This window comes from Aotus nancymaae, unplaced genomic scaffold (genome assembly GCF_030222135.1).
Source record: "Aotus nancymaae isolate 86718 unplaced genomic scaffold, 86718_ANA_hifiasm-v0.15.2.pri h1tg000003l, whole genome shotgun sequence".
Lineage (NCBI taxonomy): Eukaryota > Metazoa > Chordata > Mammalia > Primates > Aotidae > Aotus > Aotus nancymaae.
In genome coordinates this window covers 77,192,582-77,215,492 of record NW_026988414.1, presented here as the reverse complement: position 1 = coordinate 77,215,492, position 22,911 = coordinate 77,192,582, and the positions used below count along the sequence as shown (strand labels likewise).

Sequence of the window (22,911 nt, the reverse complement as noted above, 5' to 3'; positions counted from 1 at the left end):
TCCCTCCTCAAACCACTCTATCATGTCTTATCCATTACCCAGAGTAGTGTCCCCATCAGGGAGACAAGGAACATACACAACATACTCTATAAAGAAATGGCATAAGAATTGAGGACTGTAAGAGGTTTCTTGCAATCTGCCATCTCCCATGAAGGAGCATGTCCTTAACTGTGCTCTCTGAAATGCACTATGTCCTTACCTATAACAGATGGCTGGATTATAGACTCCTTTCAGTTCTAGATCTACTCTTCTCATGTAATATACAGCAATAAATCTATCAAATTAGCATGATCATGTGATATCTGCAGATTAGATGTTCCTCCTACAAATGTCCATGGTTTAGCTGGGTATCCCTGGGTACAGCAATTATTACACTATTTTATTTTTAAAATCATGTTTTCCTGTGTTCTATTTTCTCCAGTAGACTGAGAGCTCCCTGAAGACAAGCAGCATGAAATACTTAGTTTTTTTTTAAATTCCTAGAGACTAATCTAATACATAAAAAAACACTTAATAACAGCTACTGAGTGAAGAAATGAAGATCACATTGAAAAATCTTTCTTATGATTGCAGCTCTACTAAATGTTACTATTTTTGCCCTTGGATATAGCAGTATGTAGCAAGAGTCGTACTCTAATTCAGAAGTGAAGGAGACATAACTTCTAGGGGTTGCTGATAAACAAATGAAATTGCCTATAACCTGATACATAATCCCAAAATCTTGTTTACTTCAATAATTATCATTATAATTTTATAAAATATGATTAATAAAAAGTAAAATATCTTAGGCCTGAGTCTCAACCACACCTCAAAATTAAAGTATATTATATTTATTTATTTATTTTTTTTTTTTTTGAGACGGAGTTTCGCTCTTGTTACCCAGGCTGGAGTGCAATGGCACGATCTCGGCTCACCGCAGCCTCCGCCTCCCGGGTTCAGGCAATTCTCCTGCCTCAGCCTCCTGAGTAGCTGGGATTACAGGCACGCGCCACCATGCCCAGCCAATTTTTTTGTATTAGTAGAGATGGGGTTACACCATGTTGACCAGGATGGTCTCGATCTTTTATTGAAAAAGGGAAGAGAATATTCCAAAGAAGCTTCAACAAAGTCCCACAGAATAATAAATAGAGCTACAGACAAGACAAGCCATAAATAAAAGGTCCTATGCCAGCCTGAGAGAATGAGATATGACAATGAACTGGGTGTTTGGGAGGGGAGGAGAAAAGAAATTAACTGGACTCCGTGGAGGAAGACTAAGCAGTGGGAATGGGAATGCAAGACAGAGCCAGCCTTTGCTCCTGGCCAGCCCTGGGAAAGCTGGTTACAGGCAAAAAGGAGCCTGAGGTTGGGATGTCCCCCAGGGAACTTTGGGGACAGCAGCAGCCAGAGGTGTGGCCAGGGCAGATGGCACCATCACCTCCTTACCTTCAGGCATCTCTTGGTCACGGATGTGGTGGACACGAAGGCCCTCATCAGCTTCAACAATCAATTCAGCAGGCTCTTCAACAGCAGCCATGGGCGCTGCTGCTATTGTGTCCTCAGCTGATGCCTCACAGACCTCAGATTGAGAGGGACACCCTGACCCCTCATGCTGTTCCAACTCAGGGCTGACCTTGGGGCACACGCAACAGGTCAGTATGCACCCCATTGGACTGTCTGCCGCCACCTGTGCCTCTGCTCACAGTGTTGGCCACGCACTCCCGCTGCCCTAGGCTGAGGTTATGCTGCACTTGGCAGAGATGGTATCGCCGCTGCTCGCCTGCCCACCCCACAGCTCAGCCCCAGCCCCAGCCCCAGCCGGGGCTCGGGCCAAGGCCCGCACCCTGCCGCCTCCCTTGAGTTGACTTGCTTGGGAGAGTGAAGAACAGCCGACTTATTTAATAGGTGGTCAACCCAACGAGCGCTGGGAGACACAACAACTGCCTCAAGACAGTACAAAAGGAGCTCCTCCTCCTTCTGCAGTCACCTACAGACTGAAGCCCACTGGCCCACTGGCCTCAGAATGCCCCGCCCCATACCTCACAATGCCCCACCCTGGATTCCGCCCCTCCCCCGCTGCCTGGGCTGCCCCACCCTGTGGTTTATGATGCTGCTGCTCTCCTGGCTCCTCATGCAGTGCCAGTGGGACTAAGGTTTTCATTCCTCACCAGTTTCCTGAGCTTTTTAGTCCTAAGAAAAGCACAGGGTGGTTCATTACTGGAAGCCATCTTACCCTATGAGTTCTATACAAAGTCTCAGTTAGTAGAGTGGGTCCCATTAGCAACCAAGTTGAACAACTTTTATTTGCTAACTGAATGTAGATACAACTGAATTGTTCACTGCGTTTGTAACGAAATACTCCTCTCCTGTCTTCCAAAGAGTGGTAGTTTTTGTCTGCAACTTGATCACAGCAATACCTGGGGCCCTAGCTCTACTCTCACTAAAGAGTTATAGCTGTGTGTCTTGAATGACACCTTGGGACCTATCCTGCCTCCACCTCCTTCTCCATAAAATAGAAACCTTCTGAAATGCTGAAACTTACCAACTCCCTTCCCCCCGCCCCACCGTTTCTTCCTTCCACGTAGGGACTTTCAGATTTTCTTTTACTAACAAAGCTCTAAGTATGATTTTGTTATACAAAATCAAGAGCCATCAAGTGGGGTACCACAGTCCTAACTCAATAAAGATGAATACTCGACATCTGGCAGGCAGTATGTGCCTGACAGTGTTCCAAGTGGGCTATGCTCATTTAGCCCTCAGAAACAATCTCACAGATTTTAGAGAAGACATTGAGATGGAGAAGGTAAGTTAGTTATCTCCCCAATGTTACATGACTCTCAGGCTGGGGCCATTATTTAATCCCAGGTAGTATGAATTCCCCAATTCCTCAAGTATGATTATCAGAAAGTGGATTGTTTCCTGTTGACACTGCTATAAAGAAATACCTGAGGTTGGGTAATTTATAAAGGAAAGAAGTTTAATTGACACATTCCACATGGCTGTGGAGGCCTCAGGAAACTTACAATCATAGCAGAAGGGGAAGCCGTCACTTCTTACATGGCAGCAGGCCACAGAGTGTGTGTAAAAAGGAGCAACTGTCAAACACATATAAAACCATCAGATCTCAGGAGAACTGACTATCACAAGAATAGCACGGAGGAAACTGCCCCCATGATCCAATTACCACCCACTGAGTCTCTCCCTCAACATGTGGGGATTATGGGGATTACAATTCAAGATGAGACTTAGGTGGGGACATGACCAAACCATATCAGAAAGTACAGGTAGAAGTCAAGCTTGGAGGGGAAGTGACATTGTAGATTGGCATAGTTTTTTAAAAAAACTTTTTTTTAATGTGAATTTTAAAATGCCACTTCTTCATTCAACACCGATGAAGTCCCTTCTACATGCCAGACACCGTATGTATTAAACAGTCTCAAATCTCAATGAGAGTAGGCAGATACACAAAGGCTTAAGAAGTTCAGTTTTCCGAGATCACACTACTGGACAGTGTCTGAACCTGAGATACAAACCCACCTCTATCTGACCCCGAATTTGACGCTGGGGTGGTTTTAATTTTATTCTGAAAATTCGAGTCATAGAACCATACAAAGGTGAGGAGTCTCTGTCAGATGTGTGTGTAGTAGTCTGTATAATAAGGAAGGACCGAAGGAAGCAACAGACCAATTAAGAGACTATCTAAAGGAAGACTGATGCTAAAGGCAGTGGCAGTGACAAAAGTGGAGGAAAAATTTTATGATTATTGGGGAGACAGAATAGGAAGTACTTGGTCATGAGATGTGAAAGCAGGGAAGTAGAGGGAAAAACTGGGCTGCTCGGGCTCTGAGGGGGAAGACTGGGTACAGAAGTGTACCTTTCTCCTGGCAGAGAATGTAGGAAGAGAAATAGGTAAAGAGGAAAAGATCATTTTTTACTCTCAGTGTCACATTAAAATGGAACTCTCTGGTCAAAGTTGAATATAATCTCTGTAGGCTAAGACCATTTGTGACATCCCTACCTATGCTTTCAAAAATAACATACATACTAAATCAAACCATTCAGAGTAACTGGGAAAAGGTCCTATAATTTACATGCTAAGAATATCACCATTTTCCATTTATTACTTTCATGGAGTAACTTTCAATCTATGGTTACAGCAAATGAGGGATCTTACATAAAATAAAGCTAACATTTTAAATTTAAAATTCTATTGTCCTGAGAGAATAGAGAAAGCAACTGAAGCCATGGGCGTGGAAGTGATTGCCTTGACAGGTTGTATATACTAAGGAGAACTAGAAAGAAAGAAGACCTGGAGAATAGGGGGATTTACACGACATTAAGTAAAGCCTGCAAAAGTGAGCACTCGGAGTCAAGAAACCGGCCTTTGAATCAGGAACGGCTGCTTTCGTGAGTCATTGGAAAGGAGATGATGTCTGATTTCATTTCTGTAACAGCAGCACCTAGCTTTTACACTTTTAGAGTAAAACACTGAAACATATATTCATGATATTAAGGTGTGAAAAGGCTTCACAAACAGTTTAAAAAATTGGTATCAATAAAAGGAAAACCTATATAGTTGGACAATATCAAAATAGGTAAGTTATATCATCAATAAACACTATTAGGAGATTTCTAAAGCAACTCTCAGTAGATAATATAATCTACATATATAATATGTAAATACACACATACATATAAACATCTACATATTGACCCAAAATAAAAGATTTATATCCAAAAACATCAAGAATTTTTACAAATCATTAAGAAAAAATACAAATAACCCAACAGAAGACACATGGCCCAATAAACATATGTGAAGTTGCTCTGTGAGTAGTTATCAAAAAACATAAGACAAAATATCAGTGCAATACTACTATACCCACTCCAGAATATCAAAAATGCAAAAAGGCAGAAAGCACCAAGTATAGAGAAGAAGGTGAAATTTCTGGAATGTTCATTTACTGCCAATGAAGAGTGTAAACAGGCACAATCACTTTGAAAAACTGACAGCCTCTTTATACATCAGCATAGCCTATAACCCAGGAATCTCTTTCCTACACATTTTCTCAACAAAAATGAATAAATGTTCACCGATAAAAACATACATCAAAATCTTCACAATAGTGCATACTCTAATAGCCAGAAACTGGAACCAACCTAAATGCCCATGAACAATAAGATAAGTTGTAGTTATTTTCACACAAAGGAATATGATACAATAAGAATAAAGAAACTACAACTCACAAATACATAATATTAATGAAAAGAAAACATCAAGGTACTTTTGGCAAGTCTGCAGACTTCACGCAGAAAAACAAAAACAAGTGATGAACACACACACACACACACACACACCCCATAGTGACTAAAAGGATCTCCCTCCAGGGCATTTGCAGAGAGGAGAGCAGAAAACATCCCAGGGGCCTCTCACGGCTACTTCCTTGAGCCCCTTTTCAGACAGTGCTATCTAGACCTGTCTCAGCCCAAGCACCGATACCTTGATATACAGGAACTGTCTTTGTTACCTGAAATTCTCCATCAAGAAACTGATCTCTTCTATTTAACATTGACAGGAATGTCCTCAAGCATTGCCCTCATTTGCAGGGGTGCAGTAGGGTAGTTTCTTAAAAAGTCAGGCCTCTGCCCACCACCTACAAAACCTGGAAATTTCCATCTATGACACAAAGTCCAAATCACTGGCTACTGCTACAAGTATGGCAGACTGGACCATCTCTCCAATAGATCTGGGTTGCTATTCCATTTAATGAAATGGCTTTTCTATTACAGGATCAGGGTAAGGGAGCAAAAGGGTCTTACAACTGAACTCCAATGTATAGTCTGCACAGACACTAGTATCGTGCAAATATGATACAGCGAGGCCCCAGGACCCTTAAGTCAGCTGAATGCATTGAGTTTCAGGAAATAGTGAGATACAGTCAGTGAAACAGTGGGCTGCATGCTGAAAGAAATCAAGCCAAGGAAACACACACCACTCTGACACTGACACACACACACAAAGACACCCTAGTGGCCAATAGCTCCTCTCACCAGGAACCTGCAGACAAAAGAGCAGAAACCCTCTGAGGGGTCCATCACTATACTTTCTGGAGCCCCTTTTATCAGATGACCAGTCCCAGGACAGCACTGTCTTATCTTGGTCCCATCCAAATTGCCATCACCCTGTGATGTGGGAGCTGGCCTCCTAACCAGAACCTCTCTGTCAGACAAATTTTTCTTTATAAAATGGTGAGGATGAACCTTCAGACAGTGTCCTGATCACGACAGGTGGAGAGGGGGGTTTCCTAGAAAGTCAGGCAGGGCAGGGCTGAAGCCCTCTGTGTTAGCTCTGTGGGCTTCTGATATGAAGGCAGGTAAGACTGGACAGAGTTGCGGGCTAGTCAGGGGATGGACTGGGTGTGCTGAAGAACTCCAGTTGGGAATGTTCTGTTGCCATAACAGAGTACCTGAACCTAGGTAATTTATAAAGAACAGAAATGTATTCTCTCACAGCTCTGCAGGCTTGTTAGTTCAAAATCAAGAGGCCTCTGGAAAGGGCATTCTTACTACATCCTCACATGGAAGATGCTGAAAGGGAGAGAGGATGGATATGATGTGCTCACATGACAGCAGAGTGACAAAGAGTAAACGCAATCCTTCAAGCCTTCTTTATACTTATATAAGAAGTAACTTTTTTCATATATATAAAAAAAAACACCCCCTCATCTACTACAGCGTAGTAGATACCACCCACATATGGGACATGCAGAATAGATAAATAATTTAGCCTCTCCTTTATCAGTTTTCCTTTTTGACCTAAACACCTCCATTAGGCTGCAGCTCCCAACACTGCTGTGTTAAGGATTAGAGTTCCAACACATACCTTTTGAAGGATACATCAAGACCATAGAAATTGTAAACTAAAGAGTATTGACAATGGGAGAGAGATCCAAGATGGCTGATCACTAGCAGCTCGGGCTCATAGCTCCCAGTGAAAGCACAGAGAACGAGAGGACGCCACACTTTCAGACAAATTTTTGTTGCCCACGGACTAAGAGATTCCCAGCGGAGGAGCCCCACGGGTTGCCAGGGCGACTCTTGTGGCCGGTGCGGCGGTTTTGCTCGTGCCTCAGCGCGGCAGTTCCTGGTGCAGAGTCCGGAGATTCCCGGGCAGAAAAGCACCATCAATCTTAACACTGCTGTTTTGGCCGGCGCAGTGGACTACTCAGATTTCGGCGCTGGGAATCAACAAGTTGGACGTCTGCTCAGAGACCTACTTAGAAAGTCGGTAATTACAAAGACTACAGAGGGATAAATATATAATGAAGGGAAGAAACCAGCCTAAAAAGGCAGAGAATACTCAAAATCAGAATGCCTCTCCCTCTACAGGGGATCACAGTTCCTCATCAGCAATGGAACAAGGCTTAATGGAGAATGAGTGTGTTCCAATAACAGAAGCAGGTTTCAAAAGGTGGGTGATAAGAAACTTCTGTGAATTAAAAGAACTTCTAACCCAATGCAAAGAAAGTAAGAACCTTGAAAAAAGGTTTCACGAAATGCTAACGAGAATGGACAATTTAGAGAGGAATATAAGTGAATTGATGGAGCTGAAAAACACAACACGAGAGATTCGCGAAGTATGCACAAGTTTAAACAGTCGAATTGATCAAGCAGAAGAAAGGATATCAGATGTCAGGGAACAGCTTAATGAAATGAAATGAGAAGACAAGATTGGAGAAAAAAGGATAAAAAGGAATGAGCAAAGTCTCCAGGAAATATAGGACTATGTGAAAAGACCTAATTTACGTTTGATAGGTGTACCTGAATGTGATGAAGAGAATGAATCCAAGTTGGAAAATACTCTTCAGGATATCATTCAGGAAAACTTTCCCAACCTAGCAAGGCAGGGTAATATTTAACTCCAGGTAATACAGAGAACACCACAAAGATATTCTTCAAGAAGACCAACCCCAAGGCACATAATTGCCAGATTTATTAGGGTTGAAATGAAGGAGAAAATACTAAGGGCAGCCAGAGAGAAAGGTCAGGTTACCCATAAAGGGAAACCTATCAGACTAACAGCAGATCTCTCAGCAGAAACCCTAAAAGCTAGAAAAGAGTGGGGACCAGTATTTAACATCCTTAAAGAAAAGAACTTTCAACCCAGAATTTCATATCCAGCCAAACTAAGCTTTAAAAGTGAAGGAAAAATTAAATCTTCTGCGAACAAACAAGAGACTTCACCACCACCAGGCCTGCTTTACGAGAGCTTCTGAAAGAAGCACTATACATATAAAGGAACAACCAATATCAGCCTTTCCAAAAATATATCAAAAAGCAAAGAGCATCAACACAATGAAAAATTTACACCAACTAATGGGCAAAACAGCCAGCTAGCATCAAATGGCAGTATTAAACTCACATATATTCAAATTGGATAAAAAGCCAAAACCCATTGGTATGCTGCATCCAGACCCATCTCACATGCAATGATATACAAAGACTCAAAACAAAGAGAAGGAGGAAGATTCACCAACCAGAGAGTAAAAATAAATAAATAAAAAGCAGGAGATGCAATTCTCTCCTCTGATAAAACAGACTTTAAAGCAACAAAGATCAAAAGAGGCAAAGAAGGACATTACATAATGGCAAAAGGATCAATGTAACAAGAAGAGCTAACGATTCAATAGATCAATGAGACAGAAAATTAACAAGGACATCCAGGACTTGAACTCAGACCGGGAACAAGTAAACTTAATAAACATTTACAGAACTCTCCACTTCAAATACACAAAACATACATTATCACCTCACACCTATTCCAAAAGTGACTACATAATTGGAAGTAAATCACTCCTCAGTAATCGCATAGCATTTCATAGGTTTAAATGAAATATTGGTTGGCTGCTTGTTTGTTATTTTCTTCCCTTATTCCTTCCTGTCTGCATCATTAAGTATAATTATTGGTATAAAAAAGGTTTTCAATACCCATTACTAAACTGCATTCTAGCCTGGGCAAGAAAGCAATACTCCTATTCTCTCTTTTTCTCTTCCTTTTTCTTCCTCTTCATTCTTTTTTCTTTCTTTCTTCCTTTTTTTTCTTTCTTTAAAAAAATAAATTAAAATGAAGGAATTTATTCTTTTTGAATTCACCCCAATTTGAGACAGTTACATTAAAAAAAAAAAGGACGCATATATCAATGTCTGTATCAATGTGTAATATCAATATAATCAATGCACACAACAATATGTATCTGTACTTAAATCACCTTTTTAGCACTAATTACTACAATCCGATGGGCTGCAAAGCAAAAGTATAAAATCCCACAAAACCAAAAAAAAATAAAAAGAGTATTCAAGCCAGGTTTCAATCAATGTAAAAGTTTATTTTGCCAAGGTTAACAACATGCCCAGAAGAAATAAACACAGAATTACAGAAACAGTCTGTGGCCTGTGATTTTCTCCAAAGGTGATTTTGAGAGCTTCAATATTTAAAAAGAAAAAGTGTGGAAGTGTGATGCCTCCGGCTTTGTTCTTTTTGCTTAGGATTGTCTTGGCTGTGCAGGGTCTTTTGTGATTCCATATGAAGTTTAAAGTGGTTTTTTCCAGTTCTGTGAAGAAGGACATTGGTAGCTTGATGGGGACAGCACTGAATCTATAGATGACTTTGGCAAGTATGGCCATTTTCACAATATTGATTCTTGCTAACCATGAGCATGGACTGTTTCTCCATCTGTTTGTGTCCTCTCTTATTTCGTTGGGCAGTGGTTTGTAGTTCTCCTTGAAGAGGTCCTTTACATCCTTTGTTAGTTGTATTCCTAGGTATTTTATTCTCTTTGTAGCAATTGTGAATGGGAGTTCGCTCTTGATTTGGCTCTCTGTTTGTCTGTTATTGGTATATAGGAATGTTTGTGATCTTTGCACATTGATTTTGTATCCTGAGACTTTGCTGAAGTTGCTTATCAGTTTCAGGAGATTTTGGGCTGAGACGATGAGGTCTTCTAGATATACAATCATGTCGTCTGCAAAGAGAGACAGTTTGACTTCCTCCTTTCCTAATCGAATACCCTTTATTTCTTTTTCTTGCCTGATTGCTCTGGCTGGAACTTCCAACACTATGTTGAATAGGAGTGGTGAGAGAGGGCATCCTTGTCTAGTGCCTGATTTCAAAGGGAATTCTTCCAGCTTTTGCCCATTCAGTATGATATTGGCAGTAGGTTTGTCATATAGAGCTTTTATCATTGTATGATACGTTCCATCAATACCTAGTTTATTGAGAGTTTTTAGCATGAAGGCTTGTTGAATTTTATCAAAAGCCTTCTCTGCATCTATTGAGATAATCATGTGGTTTTTGTCTTTGGTTCCGTTTATGTGATGGATTACATTTATGGATTTGTGTATGCTGAACCAGCCTTGCATCCCTGGGATGAAGCCTACTTGGTCACGATGGATAAGCTTCTTGATGTGCTGTTGCAATCTGTTTGCCAGTATTTTATGGAAGATTTGTGTGTCGACGTTCATCATGGATATTGGCCTCAAGTTTTCTTTTTTCGTTGCGCCTCCGCCTGGTTTCGGTATCAGGATGATGCTGGTCTCGTGAAATGAGTTAGGGAGGAGTCCCTCCTTTTGTATCGTTTGATACAGTTTCAGAAGGAATGGAACCAGCTCCTCTTTGTACGTCTAGTAGAATTCGGCTGTGAACCCACCTGGACTTGGACTTTTTTTAGTTAGTAGGCTATTGATTGCTGCCTCTACTTCAGCCCTTGTTATTGGTCCAGTCAGGGTTTCAGCTTCCTCCTGGTTTAGTTTCGGTAGAGTACAAGTGTCTAGGAATTTATCCATTTCTTCCATCAAAACAGCATGGTACTGGTACCAAAACAGAGACGTAGACCAATGGAACAGAACAGAGACCCCAGAAGAAACACCACACGTCTACAACCATCTGATCTTAGACAAACCCAGCAAAAACAAGCAATGGGGAAAGGACTCCATGTTTAATAAATGGTGTTGGGAAACCGGGCTAGCAACGTGCAGAAAGCAGAAACTGGACCCCTACCTGTCACCTTACACTAAAGTTAACTCCAGATGGATCAAAGATTTAAACATAAAACCCAGCACCATAAAAACACTCGAAGAAAACGTAGGCAAAACCATCCAGGACATAGGCATAGGCAAGGACTTCATGACTAAAACACCAAAAGCAATGGCAGTAAAAGCCAGGATAGACAATTGGGATCTAAAGAGAAATTCCATTTGACCCAGCTATCCCACTGTTGGGGATACACCCAAAGAACTATAAATCATTCTACTATAAAGACACATGCACACGTATGTTCGTTGCAGCCCTGTGTATAACAGCAAAGACCTGGAACCAACCCAAATGCCCATCAATGATAGACTGGACAAAGAAAATGTGGTACATATATACACCATGGAACACCACACAGCCATAAAAAACGACGAGTTCGTGTCCTTTGTAGGGACTTGGATGAATCCGGAAACCATCATTCTCAGCAAACTGACCCAAGAACAGAAAGCCAAGCACCGTACGTTCTCACTCATAGGTGCGTGTTGAACGACGAGAACATGTGGACTCAGGGAGAGGAGCATCACACACAGGGGACAGTTGGGGGGGGGCAGGGGAGAGACATGCCAGATATAGTACGCACCTAAAGTAAAATAAATAAATCGAAATACAACAACAACACTGGCTCAGATTTGTTATGACACACTATGCTGGCCAAACAGAGCACATCGGGGTGCTGTATTTGGTGCAAGGGATGCTGCTTGGCAACCTCTGATCGAAGTACAGCTCAGTCATATCTTGAGCGCCGATGGCGACGGGGAGCTCACCACCTCTCTGTGGTGCCTCCTGCCTCAGATCCAAGTGGGTGCTGATGGCACAGCGTCTCCAAGTGGCTTCCTAGCCCTTGGGACTGCAGACTTCTAGGGCCCTGGCAACGCTTTCTCAGTGAAGAAGCCAAGCTGGCAAAACACATCCCCTTCAAAGCCAACATAATGCCCCTGCCTGCCCACGGCGCTCTCTGCTGGTGCACTAGGCGACCTTCAGGCTATCGGGGACCAGCTCTGACAGCCTCCGCTCTGGGATCAGCTGCCGCGGCAGCCTACACATGCCATGGGGCAGCAGCGGTGGCATCCCTGGACGCTGGCCCCAGCAGCATGGAACCCAGGAACAGATGCTGCCACAGTCAGCCCGCAGATGCAGGAGGGCAGGAGGCGCTCAGTCACAGCTCTGTGTCTGCACGGTGCCCAGCGCCTGCAAACCTGTGCTCTGGGCCAGGCCCAAGGAAAAGGGGACCCTAGGGTGGGACGGCGGTACGCTCCACGACCCTCAACGCCCTCGGGGAGCAGCCCTGCCAGAATCTGCCAGGGGCTCAGCTACAGCTCCCACCTGGAAATGGTGCAAGTCACTATCAGTGGCAACCCCTGGCCCTGTCCTCCCCCACCAGCAGCAGGAAACCCGGGACCGGATGTCACCACGGCGCCTAATTTAGGTTGTCGGCGGCACAGCTGCAAGGTGATGGAAACCGGTGCTCAGCCTCATCGTGGGTGCTGCAGTGGGCCCAGAGCCCGCGACCCCACACTCTGGGCTTGGGCCAAGGAGGCACGGGTCATAGGGTAGGGGGAGGTGCCTTGGGCGACCCCCAGGCTGTCCGAGACCAGCCCTGCAGTCTCCCGTGCATTCTGCTGCACCTGCCACTTAGAGATGGCATTCAGCAGCGTGGTGGCAACCCAGGATCCTGCCCGCCTCCAGCAGCAACGCGGACCCAAGGGCCAGACCCTGCTGCGGTGCCTAAATCAGGCCTCGAAGCAGGAGGAGGACTGCAACTGGCATCCAGCCCCATCTCAGTGGCCGTAGGGTACCCAGCACCTGTGACCAGCACCCTGAACCAGGGTCAAAAAGGAAAAGGAGGAGGGCGGGAACAGGCACTGCCACCCTCTGCCACGGGCTCAACCGTAGCTGCCACCTGCACACGACGCGGCAGAAGCGGCGGCAGCCCCGGCTCTGCCTGCAGTAACCAGCAGGGGGAGACCCAGGGACTGAGGCCGCCTCAGAGGCTGCCACCTGGCCCCCTCTGCACCCCTGTCCCTGCCCTGGTGGCAGCCAGCCACGCTCCTACCTCTCCGGCGCTCTGCAGTCTCCGTCGCTGCCACCCACCGCAGCGAGGCGAGCCGTGGTGCCACAGGCTCCAGGCTCCAGCCTCCAGCATGCAGCAGATGGCTCTGCCTTCTCCTGGCATGGAGCAGCTGGGCGGGCAAAGCCGGAAAAGCCTAGAACGGGACACAGAGAGTGGTAGTGTTAGACCCCCACCTTGTCCTGCTGGCCACTGGGTGGCACGGGCCAGTTTCAGTGAAGGCACTCACACCCACCCTCCACAGTCCACAGCATCTCTTTCTGGCCCAAACTGGCTAGGGAGTGGAGACTGGAGACACGACGGGGCCTGGGCTTCCTGCTCCACAGGAACCACTGGGACCACCCAGGCTGTGCTCGGGAAGCAGGAGCAGCAGAAACTCAGACCCAGCCAGCCCTCCCCACCAATGTGCTGGTTCCCACTCCTGAGACCTCCACCCGCGGGGCCCCGTCACCCCGTGGTGTCTGCTGCTGCATGCCTGGGCATCCCTGGCAGGCTCTGCAGCACCGAATGTGAGGGCTCAGGCCTGGGAACCGTGATGGGTCTGGGTGCCCTGCTGTGATCAGAATTTTCACAGAAACATGTGCCCGCCACGCAGGAGGAGATGGTCCTTTAGAGTTTAGAGTCCGGGGAGAGCAGGACCACTCCTCTCTCAGAGACCACCGCTGTCACTGAAACCTCCATCGCCTGCCACTGGTAGGGCAGCTTCCGACAGAGCCCCTGATCCGCTGCCACCGGCAGTGTAGCCCCAGGATAGTGTCAAAACCCCATCCCCCACCACCAGCAGCGTAGCACACGATGGCAGCCCCTAGCCTGCCCCTGCCTTAGACCCTGCAGCACTCGATGGCACCCGCAAACCAACCCCCTGCCATGGGCAGCACAGCCCAGGATAGCGCCCCAACAGGCTCCCTGGGGTGGGCAGTGTAGCCACAGATAGGGTCCCCAAGCAGACCCCCACCGCAGGCAGTGATGCCCCCATATGGCACCCAAACCACCCCCCACTGTGGGCACTGCAACCCTGAATAGTGGCTGCCCTAACTCACTCCCCGTCGGGAACAGCGCGGCCCTGGATAGAGCCCCCAACCAACCCCCTGCCTTGGGCAGTGCAGCCACAGAGAGCACTCCAAGCTCCCTCTCCACCTTGGGAAGTACCACCATGGACAGCTCAGGTAGCCCGACAGTGCACCCAACCTGCCCCCGTCACAACCCACGCAGCCTGAAATAGCACACTCACCCACTCTTTGCCAGGCAGTGCAGATCCCTGGGAGCACCTGACCCACCTGCCGCCTCTCCACCACTCAGGCTGTGCATCCAGCCCCCACAGTTCCCCCACCAACCCTCTGCCCACCTCCACAGGCAGTCCAACCCTGTGTAGCTCTCCCAACAAGCCCCCCAACCTCTGTCTCAGTGTAGTCCCCATGGCGCCTTTAACACCACCCCTCCACCCCACCAGAACCCTAACCCATCCTCCACCGCCAGCACTGCAGCCCCAGATAGTGCCCCCAACCTGCTCCCCATGTGGGCAATGCAGCCTTGGATAGTGCCCCCAAACAGCTCCCAGACACAGGCAATGATGTCCTGGATACCACAACCCCCACCCACTGGGGGCAATCTAACACCTGATAACACCCCCAACCCATCCCTCACCGCTGGCAGTGTTGCACCCCACAGTGCCACCAACCCATCCCAGACAAGGGCATTGCAGCACCTGATAGCTCCTCCAATTCACCCCCTACCTAGGGCAGTACATCCCTGGACAGTGCCCACAAGATACCCCATTGCTGCTGACAGTACCGCTTGGGACAGGCCCCATCCCAGCCCCCAGCAATGGGCAGCACATCCCAGGAAAGGGCCCCCAACCCTCTCCCCTATGCGGGCAGTGGCGCCTCAAATAACCCCCCAACCAGCCCCCGCAACACCAGCAGTGACACCCTGGATAGTGCCCACCGCCCATGGCAGGGCACCCGCAAGCCGTCCCCCATGCCTCAGGCTGTGCGGGCCAGGATGGCGAACCTATCCCACCATCTTTTTACCTTTCCAGCTGTACTGTAGTCTCCGTCACCGCCACTAACTGCAACAGCGAGGCGAGGGGATACTGCACACTCCAGGCTCCAGCCTCCAGCATGGACAGCTACTCCTCCTTCAACTCTAAGCCAGCTCGGAGCAGATAGGCCCACGAACTCAGAAGAATCTGAAACGGTGAGACCAACGTGTACACACACACACAGAAAAACACTACAAAGTAGCAGAAAAATCCAATCTAGAACCTGACCAGACAATTCTGCAGACATAAAATCGAAAAACAGATAAGAGATTACGTCCTCAAAATGAGGTATTCATTAGGAAAATGCAATCTGCCAGGCAAGGTAGCTCACGCCTGTAATCCCAGCACTTTGGGAGGTCTAGTTGGGTGGATTATCTGAGGTCAGGAGTTTGAAACCAGCCTGACCAATATGGTGAAACCCCATCTCTACTAAAAATACAAGTATTAGCCAGGCGTCATCGTGGTGGGTGTCTGTAGTCCCAGCTACTCAGGAGGCTGAGACAGAACTGCCTGAACCCAGGAGGTGAAGCTTTCAGTGAGCTGAGATTGCGGCACTGCACTCCAGCCTGGGTGACAGAGCCAGACTCAGTCTCTTAAAAAAAAAAAAAAGAGGAGGAATGCAGGTGTGGTTTTAGAAAAAGGGAACTCATACACTGTAGGTAGAAATGAAAATTAGGATACTCCAGCTCAGAGGGCCGTGGGGCTCGGAGGGACCCAGGTCCCACACTTCACCATGGCTCAGGGCCTGTGCACTCCTGGACGCTGGATGCAGGTCAGACATGGACACAGCCTTCCCGGCAGGGCTGTGGACGCCGTCACAGCCAGCACCCTACAACCGCCCCCACACGGACGACCGGGGCCCAAATGCCCACAAAGAAGTCAGGACTGGAAAGCACGGAGCTGCGGAGGAGGAGCAGGGAGGTCTGGGGGATTCCCGGTGGGGTACAAGTCCCCACCACTTACCTCAGAGATACGCGTAGTCCTCCACCATCACGTGGAAGCCACCACGGCTTCTCCAAAGAAACTCGCTCTGACCGCACCGCTGCCTCTACTGACTACTTCTGGCCGGGCCGGGCCGACGCCTCCACTGACTCCCTCCGGCTGGGCCAGGCCGGACCGCCGCCTCCGGTGACTCCTTTTGGCCGGGCCGGGCCGGACCACCGCCTCCGGTGACTCCTTCCGGCCGGTCCGGACCGCCGCCTCCGTTGACTCCTTCCCGCCGGGCCGGGCTGGACCGCCGCCTCTGCTGACTCCCGCCGGCTGGGCTGGACCGCCGACTCCATTGACTCCTTCCGGCCGGGCCGGGCCACCGCCTCTGGCGACTCCTTGCGGCCGGGCCGGGCCGGGCCGGGCCGCCGCCTCCGGTGACTCCTTCCGGCCTGGCCGGACTGCCGCCTCCGGTGACTCCTTCCGGCCTGGCCGGACTGCCGCCTCCGCTGACTACTTCCGTTCGGGCCGGACCGCCACCTCCGGTGACTCCTTCCTGCCGGGGTGGGCCGCCGCCTCCGCTTACTCCCTCCAGCCGGGCCGTGCCGCCGCCTCCGCTGACTCCCTCCGGCTGGGTCGGGCCGTCGTCTCCGCTGACTACTTCCGGCCGGGCTGGGCCGCCGCCTCCGCTGACTCCCTCCGGCCTGGAGGGCTCTGGGGTCTCCCCCAAGCTCCCTATTCTCTAGCTGCAAAAACTGAGGCCCAGAAAGGGCAGGAGCACGGAGAGCTGGCAGAGCCAGGGCCAGGCTTTGTAGATCCCTAGGGCCATGCAGAGGGGACAGGGAGGCCACCGAGGGAGTGGCAGCTGGGAGCCCCGGGCACCCCCAGGGACCCCCCTGAGCTCCACACGGCAATTCCCAGCAGATGGGCCTCTGGGCAGCCGGCCAGAGGGAAACAAAGCCCGGGAGGAAGGGCCTCCGAGGCTGACCCAGGACCGAGAGATTAAAGGAGATGTTTGCCTTGGCAGGGGCCCCAGGTCCAGGTGAGCCAGAGAGGAGGGGGCCAGCGTTCCAGGCACCAGCAGAAGATGCCAGAGTGGGGGTGCCAGGAGGAAGAGGCACCCTCTCAGGGGGCAGAATGGGTGAGCAGGTACAGTGTACCTAAGAGGTCTGTTCTCGCCGAGGATAAAACCAAGAGACTGAGGCCAGCACGAAAATAATCCAATGCAAGGGAATTTTTTCAGGCTCCCGGGTGAAGTTCTCCGGTCCGACAGGTGGGGCCGGAGAAGTCGCGTGGACTCCTCTCAGGCACGGGGTTTTATAGGGAGTGGAGGCGTTTGATTGGCTGTGCCCAAGGTGAGTGAGACAAAATGGTGGGGAGTGGGGCCCGGATGAAACAAAATGGAGGGGAGTGGGACCTGGATGGAGAGGAGTGGGGCCCAGATAGGACAAAATAGTAGGCAGGGAGTGGGGCCTGGATGGGACAAAATGGTATCAGGTAGGTCCTGATGGGGCTTTTTTCCCGGGCTCCCGAGGGGGTGGGGGGGAGGAGGAGGCGAGTCCGAGCTCCCGGCAAGGGAAGGAGGCGTGCCCGAACTCCCGGCGAGGGGAGGGGGCGTGTCCGAACTCCCGGCGAGGGGAGGGGGCGTGTCCGTTATGCCCAGAAGAAATAAACACAGAATCACAGAAACAGTCTGCGGCCTGTGATTTTCTCCAAAGGTGATTTTGAGAGCTTCAATATTTAAAAAGAAAAAGTGTGGAAGTGTGATGCCTCCGGCTTTGTTCTTTTTGCTTAGGATTGCCTTGGCTGTGCAGGGTCTTTTGTGATTCCACATGAAGTTTAAAGTGGTTTTTTCCAGTTCTGTGAAGAAGGTCATTGGTAGCTTGATGGGGACAGCACTGAATCTATAGATGACTTTGGCAAGTATGGCCATTTTCACAATATTGATTCTTGCTAACCATGAGCATGGACTGTTTCTCCATCTGTTTGTGTCCTCTCTTATTTCGTTGGGCAGTGGTTTGTAGTTCTCCTTGAAGAGGTCCTTTACATCCTTTGTTAGTTGTATTCCTAGGTATTTTATTCTCTTTGTAGCAATTGTGAATGGGAGTTCGCTCTTGATTTGGCTCTCTGTTTGTCTGTTATTGGTATATAGGAATGTTTGTGATCTTTGCACATTGATTTTGTATCCTGAGACTTTGCTGAAGTTGCTTATCAGTTTCAGGAGATTTTGGGCTGAGACGATGAGGTCTTCTAGATATACAATCATGTCGTCTGCAAAGAGAGACAGTTTGACTTCCTCCTTTCCTAATCGAATACCCTTTATTTCTTTTTCTTGCCTGATTGCTCTGGCTGGAACTTCCAACACTATGTTGAATAGGAGTGGTGAGAGAGGGCATCCTTGTCTAGTGCCTGATTTCAAAGGGAATTCTTCCAGCTTTTGCCCATTCAGTATGATATTGGCAGTAGGTTTGTCATATAGAGCTTTTATCATTGTATGATACGTTCCATCAATACCTAGTTTATTGAGAGTTTTTAGCATGAAGGCTTGTTGAATTTTATCAAAAGCCTTCTCTGCATCTATTGAGATAATCATGTGGTTTTTGTCTTTGGTTCCGTTTATGTGATGGATTACATTTATGGATTTGTGTATGCTGAACCAGCCTTGCATCCCTGGGATGAAGCCTACTTGGTCACGATGGATAAGCTTCTTGATGTGCTGTTGCAATCTGTTTGCCAGTATTTTATGGAAGATTTGTGTGTCGACGTTCATCATGGATATTGGCCTCAAGTTTTCTTTTTTCGTTGCGCCTCCGCCTGGTTTCGGTATCAGGATGATGCTGGTCTCGTGAAATGAGTTAGGGAGGAGTCCCTCCTTTTGTATCGTTTGATACAGTTTCAGAAGGAATGGAACCAGCTCCTCTTTGTACGTCTAGTAGAATTCGGCTGTGAACCCACCTGGACTTGGACTTTTTTTAGTTAGTAGGCTATTGATTGCTGCCTCTACTTCAGCCCTTGTTATTGGTCCAGTCAGGGTTTCAGCTTCCTCCTGGTTTAGTTTCGGTAGAGTACAAGTGTCTAGGAATTTATCCATTTCTTCCATCAAAACAGCATGGTACTGGTACCAAAACAGAGACGTAGACCAATGGAACAGAACAGAGACCCCAGAAGAAACACCACACGTCTACAACCATCTGATCTTAGACAAACCCAGCAAAAACAAACAATGGGGAAAGGACTCCATGTTTAATAAATGGTGTTGGGAAACCGGGCTAGCAACGTGCAGAAAGCAGAAACTGGACCCCTACCTGTCACCTTACACTAAAGTTAACTCCAGATGGATCAAAGATTTAAACATAAAACCTAACACCATAAAAACACTCGAAGAAAACGTAGGCAAAACCATCCAGGACATAGGCATAGGCAAGGACTTCATGACTAAAACACCAAAAGCAATGGCAGTAAAAGCCAGGATAGACAATTGGGATCTAAAGAGAAATTCCATTTGACCCAGCAATCCCACTGTTGGGGATACACCCAAAGAACTATAAATCATTCTACTATAAAGACACATGCACACGTATGTTCGTTGCAGCCCTGTGTATAACAGCAAAGACCTGGAACCAACCCAAATGCCCATCAATGATAGACTGGACAAAGAAAATGTGGTACATATATACACCATGGAACACCACACAGCCATAAAAAACGACGAGTTCGTGTCCTTTGTAGGGACTTGGATGAATCCGGAAACCATCATTCTCAGCAAACTGACCCAAGAACAGAAAGCCAAGCACCGTACGTTCTCACTCATAGGTGCGTGTTGAACGACGAGAACATGTGGACTCAGGGAGAGGAGCATCACACACAGGGGACAGTTGGGGGGGGGCAGGGGAGAGACATGCCAGATATAGTACGCACCTAAAGTAAAATAAATAAATCGAAATACAACAACAACACTGGCTCAGATTTGTTATGACACACTATGCTGGCCAAACAGAGCACATCGGGGTGCTGTATTTGGTGCAAGGGATGCTGCTTGGCAACCTCTGATCGAAGTACAGCTCAGTCATATCTTGAGCGCCGATGGCGACGGGGAGCTCACCACCTCTCTGTGGTGCCTCCTGCCTCAGATCCAAGTGGGTGCTGATGGCACAGCGTCTCCAAGTGGCTTCCTAGCCCTTGGGACTGCAGACTTCTAGGGCCCTGGCAACGCTTTCTCAGTGAAGAAGCCAAGCTGGCAAAACACATCCCCTTCAAAGCCAACATAATGCCCCTGCCTGCCCACGGCGCTCTCTGCTGGTGCACTAGGCGACCTTCAGGCTATCTGGGACCAGCTCTGACAGCCTCCGCTCTGGGATCAGCTGCCGCGGCAGCCTACACATGCCATGGGGCAGCAGCGGTGGCATCCCTGGACGCTGGCCCCAGCAGCATGGAACCCAGGAACAGATGCTGCCACAGTCAGCCCGCAGATGCAGGAGGGCAGGAGGCGCTCAGTCACAGCTCTGTGTCTGCACGGTGCCCAGCGCCTGCAAACCTGTGCTCTGGGCCAGGCCCAAGGAAAAGGGGACCCTAGGGTGGGACGGCGGTACGCTCCACGACCCTCAACGCCCTCGGGGAGCAGCCCTGCCAGAATCTGCCAGGGGCTCAGCTACAGCTCCCACCTGGAAATGGTGCAAGTCACTATCAGTGGCAACCCCTGGCCCTGTCCTCCCCCACCAGCAGCAGGAAACCCGGGACCGGATGTCACCACGGCGCCTAATTTAGGTTGTCGGCGGCACAGCTGCAAGGTGATGGAAACCGGTGCTCAGCCTCATCGTGGGTGCTGCAGTGGGCCCAGAGCCCGCGACCCCACACTCTGGGCTTGGGCCAAGGAGGCACGGGTCATAGGGTAGGGGGAGGTGCCTTGGGCGACCCCCAGGCTGTCCGAGACCAGCCCTGCAGTCTCCCGTGCATTCTGCTGCACCTGCCACTTAGAGATGGCATTCAGCAGCGTGGTGGCAACCCAGGATCCTGCCCGCCTCCAGCAGCAACGCGGACCCAAGGGCCAGACCCTGCTGCGGTGCCTAAATCAGGCCTCGAAGCAGGAGGAGGACTGCAACTGGCATCCAGCCCCATCTCAGTGGCCGTAGGGTACCCAGCACCTGTGACCAGCACCCTGAACCAGGGTCAAAAAGGAAAAGGAGGAGGGCGGGAACAGGCACTGCCACCCTCTGCCACGGGCTCAACCGTAGCTGCCACCTGCACACGACGCGGCAGAAGCGGCGGCAGCCCCGGCTCTGCCTGCAGTAACCAGCAGGGGGAGACCCAGGGACTGAGGCCGCCTCAGAGGCTGCCACCTGGCCCCCTCTGCACCCCTGTCCCTGCCCTGGTGGCAGCCAGCCACGCTCCTACCTCTCCGGCGCTCTGCAGTCTCCGTCGCTGCCACCCACCGCAGCGAGGCGAGCCGTGGTGCCACAGGCTCCAGGCTCCAGCCTCCAGCATGCAGCAGATGGCTCTGCCTTCTCCTGGCATGGAGCAGCTGGGCGGGCAAAGCCGGAAAAGCCTAGAACGGGACACAGAGAGTGGTAGTGTTAGACCCCCACCTTGTCCTGCTGGCCACTGGGTGGCACGGGCCAGTTTCAGTGAAGGCACTCACACCCACCCTCCACAGTCCACAGCATCTCTTTCTGGCCCAAACTGGCTAGGGAGTGGAGACTGGAGACACGACGGGGCCTGGGCTTCCTGCTCCACAGGAACCACTGGGACCACCCAGGCTGTGCTCGGGAAGCAGGAGCAGCAGAAACTCAGACCCAGCCAGCCCTCCCCACCAATGTGCTGGTTCCCACTCCTGAGACCTCCACCCGCGGGGCCCCGTCACCCCGTGGTGTCTGCTGCTGCATGCCTGGGCATCCCTGGCAGGCTCTGCAGCACCGAATGTGAGGGCTCAGGCCTGGGAACCGTGATGGGTCTGGGTGCCCTGCTGTGATCAGAATTTTCACAGAAACATGTGCCCGCCACGCAGGAGGAGATGGTCCTTTAGAGTTTAGAGTCCGGGGAGAGCAGGACCACTCCTCTCTCAGAGACCACCGCTGTCACTGAAACCTCCATCGCCTGCCACTGGTAGGGCAGCTTCCGACAGAGCCCCTGATCCGCTGCCACCGGCAGTGTAGCCCCAGGATAGTGTCAAAACCCCATCCCCCACCACCAGCAGCGTAGCACACGATGGCAGCCCCTAGCCTGCCCCTGCCTTAGACCCTGCAGCACTCGATGGCACCCGCAAACCAACCCCCTGCCATGGGCAGCACAGCCCAGGATAGCGCCCCAACAGGCTCCCTGGGGTGGGCAGTGTAGCCACAGATAGGGTCCCCAAGCAGACCCCCACCGCAGGCAGTGATGCCCCCATATGGCACCCAAACCACCCCCCACTGTGGGCACTGCAACCCTGAATAGTGGCTGCCCTAACTCACTCCCCGTCGGGAACAGCGCGGCCCTGGATAGAGCCCCCAACCAACCCCCTGCCTTGGGCAGTGCAGCCACAGAGAGCACTCCAAGCTCCCTCTCCACCTTGGGAAGTACCACCATGGACAGCTCAGGTAGCCCGACAGTGCACCCAACCTGCCCCCGTCACAACCCACGCAGCCTGAAATAGCACACTCACCCACTCTTTGCCAGGCAGTGCAGATCCCTGGGAGCACCTGACCCACCTGCCGCCTCTCCACCACTCAGGCTGTGTATCCAGCCCCCACAGTTCCCCCACCAACCCTCTGCCCACCTCCACAGGCAGTCCAACCCTGTGTAGCTCTCCCAACAAGCCCCCCAACCTCTGTC

The 22,911-nt window shown here is 49.8% G+C and overlaps 1 protein-coding gene across 1 annotated transcript in view; it reads right to left on the bottom strand.

Annotated features, from left to right (window-relative positions):
- Positions 1–22,911, bottom strand: part of LOC105730236 (uncharacterized) — an 89,007-nt gene that overhangs the window by 63,929 nt on the left and 2,167 nt on the right. Inside the window, exons 4-6 of the mRNA XM_064376784.1 lie at positions 21,496–21,646; positions 15,167–15,324; positions 13,122–13,272 (exon numbers count right to left, since the gene is read on the bottom strand). Of these exons, the coding sequence (XP_064232854.1) occupies positions 13,122–13,272; positions 15,167–15,324; positions 21,496–21,646 (460 nt within the window). The remainder of the gene's footprint in view (positions 1–13,121; positions 13,273–15,166; positions 15,325–21,495; positions 21,647–22,911) is intronic.